At 45.9% G+C, this 3,982-nt stretch overlaps 1 protein-coding gene across 1 annotated transcript in view; it reads left to right on the top strand.

Annotated features, from left to right (window-relative positions):
- The window catches only part of SLC4A4 (solute carrier family 4 member 4), a 151,174-nt gene that overhangs the window by 67,336 nt on the left and 79,856 nt on the right, over positions 1-3,982 (top strand). The window contains exon 4 of the mRNA XM_029085268.1: positions 3,835-3,982. This exon is cut by the window's right edge and continues 1 nt beyond it. Within this exon, the coding sequence (XP_028941101.1) occupies positions 3,835-3,982 (148 nt within the window). The remainder of the gene's footprint in view (positions 1-3,834) is intronic.

The following is a 3,982-nucleotide window of genomic DNA, read 5'->3' as shown; positions in this document are numbered from 1 at the left end:
AAGAGTGTTTGTGTTAAAAGGCTATAGCAAATGATCCCATCCCTTCCAGAGTTGTTCTGCTCAGTAGAAAAACAACAGAAAATTACTAGCAAGAACCCTAAAGCTACTGATTAAAGGATGTTTCCAGAAAGAGACATTTATTTGCCCGTCCCACTTCTTGATTCACGTGAGTTCAGCTGTCTGTGTTGCAGCTGCAGTATAAACAGGCTGTAGTTGTCCCCCTGCACACGGTGATATTTCTGACACTAGGTAAGATCAGCTCGTGAGCAGGGCTTGAGGATGTCATATTCCTTTGTGTGGTCCTGCTGCCTGTTAACCCCTCGTGGTGTTGGACCGTGGTTCACAACAGCAAGGGCCATTGTGGAAAAACGTCCTTAGCGTACGCGGGGTTTCACAACCAAGCCCTGTAAATGCATTAGAAATGGAGCAGTAAAAGGGAAGGTTTATTGCTGTTAAAAGGTAACCTGAAGATTTGGGTCACTGGGTGCTCCTTGTTCATTTTGTTGGCGCTTGTAATCGATTTACCTGGTGCGGATGGACAAGTTCTTGCACTAACATCTGCATGTTTGCATTTCTGTGGTAGTTACAGGATATAGAGGAAACTAGGAAAAGGAGAAGACCTCAAGGTCACCAGTATATTTTAAGGCTCAGTAAAGGACATTTGGGGTCCAAGATGGGACAGGCTGAGAGAGTTGGGGCTGTTCAGCCTGGAGAAGAGAAGGCTTCAGGGAGATCTTATAGCGGCCTCCCAGTACCTGAAGGGGCTACAAGAAAGCTGGGGAGGGACGTTTGCAAAAGCAGGGAGTGACAGAAAAGGGGTGATGGCTTGAAACTGGAAGAGGAGAGATGGAGATGAGATCTGAGGAAGAAATTCTTTGGTGTGAGGGTGGTGAGACAGTGTCCCAGGTTGGCCAGAGAAGCTGTGGCTGCTCCTCCCTGGAAGTGTTGAAGGCCAGGTTGGATGAGGCTTTGAGCAACCTGGTCTAGTGGAAGGTGTCCCTGCTGCTGGCAGGGGGGTTGGGACTGGATGAGCTTTAAGGTCCCTTCCAACCCAAACCAGTCTGTGTGCCCACCAGTGTGGGGATTGTCACTCTACAAGGCAGGGAGATAGTAGAAAGTTCATGAGATTACAGAGAAAAGGAATGAAGGAACTGTGGGGTGGTGGGTAGGGTTTTTTCACCTTCTCTAATGGTCTTTTTTTGTTATGTGAGCTCTGTCAGGCAGTACACTGACATCCTTCACCCTTTTGTACGTTATAGTATTAACACACCTTTTATGGGATCCCTTTTAAAGCTATAAAAATAAGAAAAGGATGACTCCTACATCTTGGTCAGGAGAGATACCATCTGTCTTCACAGCATGCGCTCGCTGACTGTGCCATCAGCTCCCAGAGGCATGTTTGAAGTGCAGGGTGTTATTCTGGAGGCAACCAAGTGTTCTGGTGGCAGTTTCCTCGCAATTCTCAGCCATTTGGAGCCAACGATGCTGATAGGTACCTGAATTCAGAAGTCCCCAGCGCCAGGAGAACCTTGCTGGAGGTGGCAGCATAGTTTCCAGGGCCTGAGAGGCGTAACAGAACACGGGTGGTTCATGTCATACCTTGCTGCTTCTCTAGCGTGGTCACGGGGAATGTTTGCTCGCTGTTGCAGGTGAAGTACAGCTGGCAGACAGGAAGAATACGGAGATGTCAAGAGCAGAGCGGGGTAGAGATGAGGGAGGCAATTGGATTGTTTTCTCACACAACAGGGGAGATAATCTTTGGCCTTGGTGCAGGCAGCATTGCTTTCAGCGCCGGGGAAACTCTTGAGAGCCCTACAATTCCATATTCACGTGGTAGAAAGCATTAACCCTGTGGCTGTCTCTTTTGTCCTCTCCACTACCCTCTACCCTGAAAGTGCAGCACTTCTTTCCTGTGCTCAGCAGCTGCCCTTGCATCTTTCTAGTTGTGAGCAAGCTGTCCTGCACAAGCCAAATTAAAAATAAAGTAAAATAAAGTAGAATAAAGTAGAATAAAGTAGAATAAAGTAAAATAAAGAACAAGGCATTGGTTCAATGTCTGGAAAGCCACATGGACAGATTTGCTTAACCAAATCCTCACACTGGTTGGTGTGGGAGATGTTGTGCACCAGGGCTTCAGAGAGGACTTGAGAACCAAGTGTCTAAAGCTGTGTGAGGGTGTTTGAAGGCACCTGGCTGCTGGTGGATTTCCGTTGATGTGGATACACAGCAGCGCTCCCTAGGAAAGGAGTTATTCTAGGGACGGGGCTGAATAGAGCAGGTGACAGTTCAAACAGGTTTGCAAGTTAAAATTTGTTTTATTGTGTTTGTATTGTGGGTCATAGTGAGGAAAGTAAACAGAAAGCAAATGCTGATAGTGGTGAATAATGCGCTTTCACTGAGAAGACAAACACTTTGTAATTTGCAGCCCGTAGGCTGTTGCAGGGTAAACTGCAGCTCGGTCACACGTCATATATATACGCTTTGAAATTCACTGATTGGCAGCTGCCCCAGCCCTTTAGGTGTCCTAGGAAATACCTAGATTTTGTGAACTAAGTAGAATCTTATTAATTCGAGATCAAATTCAGTCTTTTAGCTTGGGTTAAAAAGCAGCTTTTAAAAAAGAAGAGTCTCAAGAAGAGATTATTGCAGTTGAAAAGCATAATTGATTAATCCTCGAGTAATACATTTTTCAGGATTAAATACAGTTTCACTTGGTGTTAATAATATTCTTTTGCACCAGCTCATGAGCTGCTTTACCTTTTCATGTATGTTTTTTGTCTGAATAATCCCCAGATCTGAGTCACTGGAATTTTCATTTTCCACATGTATTAAAGTAGTATCTCAAGACAGGATTAAAAAGCACTTCTGCTTTGCCATTAGCTGATGTTAAAACACCTTCCTTTTCCCTCTCCTGGGGAGGTGACACCTGCTTGCCTGCTCTTAGGACATGGTTTTAGGGCTGTAAAGAGTATTTTGTACAAAACAGGATTTAACCTTTGCTCTGATCTTCAACCAGAGATGAGCTTTCTGTCTTTTTCAGACCTACTTTGTTAAATCATTAAACAACGGCTAGAGAGCGGAGGCAAGCGATGAGCCCCTTAATTGATGTCTTGTCCTTTGGTGGCTCACTTGTTCTGCTAAGAACATCTTCAGATTTGGTCAGGATGTGTTTCTCTCCTTCCCCCTTTGCCAGATGCCAGCCTGTGTATCTTGGGCAGTGTTACTCAGTGGCTGAAGTTTTTAGATTTTATTGTCTGGATTTGGATACTCAAATACAAGTCACTTTATTTCCAGAAATGCTGATTTCCACCTCCACCAGCCCCCATCCTTTTTGTGGAGCTGTGGTGCTCAGCCCTTCTCACTTGAGATATAAGTGTGAATGTAGTTACTTGACTTTCTTTCTGGGGGTTAAGTTGTCATGGTTGGTTTGATGCAGTGTCGGGTTAGGGACTGGGTGTGCAAACTGGGGAGGGCATGACTGGCTCTCAGCTGAGCTGCTGAAGCTGCTGATGGACTCTTGGCCTGGAGCAAACGTCAGCTAAAGGGAGTTAGTTGAAGTCTTGGTGAAAGCTATGAAAGATAACATGTTTTACCTCACATTGGGAATAGTTTACAAGCAGGCAGAGCATTATCACCGCTCGGCCGACCCATACCAGTTCATTAAGCCTTTGCAACTTGATCATGGATTTGTGGCCTCGGAGACGTGTGGGGAAAATGTGTGTGCTTGAACTTGCTGGTATGCGCCACGGTTCAGCTGTCTCCCTTCTTTCAGAGGTGTGTGTCTGCAAAGAGCCAACAGCTTGAACAAGGTCTCGTTGCTTTGCCCTCTTGTAGGTGGATCAAGTTTGAGGAGAAGGTAGAACAAGGTGGGGAGCGATGGAGCAAACCTCACGTGGCCACGTTGTCCCTGCACAGCTTGTTTGAGTTACGGACGTGTATAGAGAAAGGCTCAATAATGCTGGATATGGAGGCCTCGTCTCTC

This window comes from Antrostomus carolinensis, unplaced genomic scaffold, assembly GCF_000700745.2.
Source record: "Antrostomus carolinensis isolate BGI_N321 unplaced genomic scaffold, ASM70074v2 scaffold826, whole genome shotgun sequence".
In the NCBI taxonomy this organism is placed as follows: Eukaryota; Metazoa; Chordata; class Aves; order Caprimulgiformes; family Caprimulgidae; genus Antrostomus; species Antrostomus carolinensis.
Note: the sequence above shows the minus strand (reverse complement) of the source record. Positions and strands in the feature narration are given on the sequence as shown.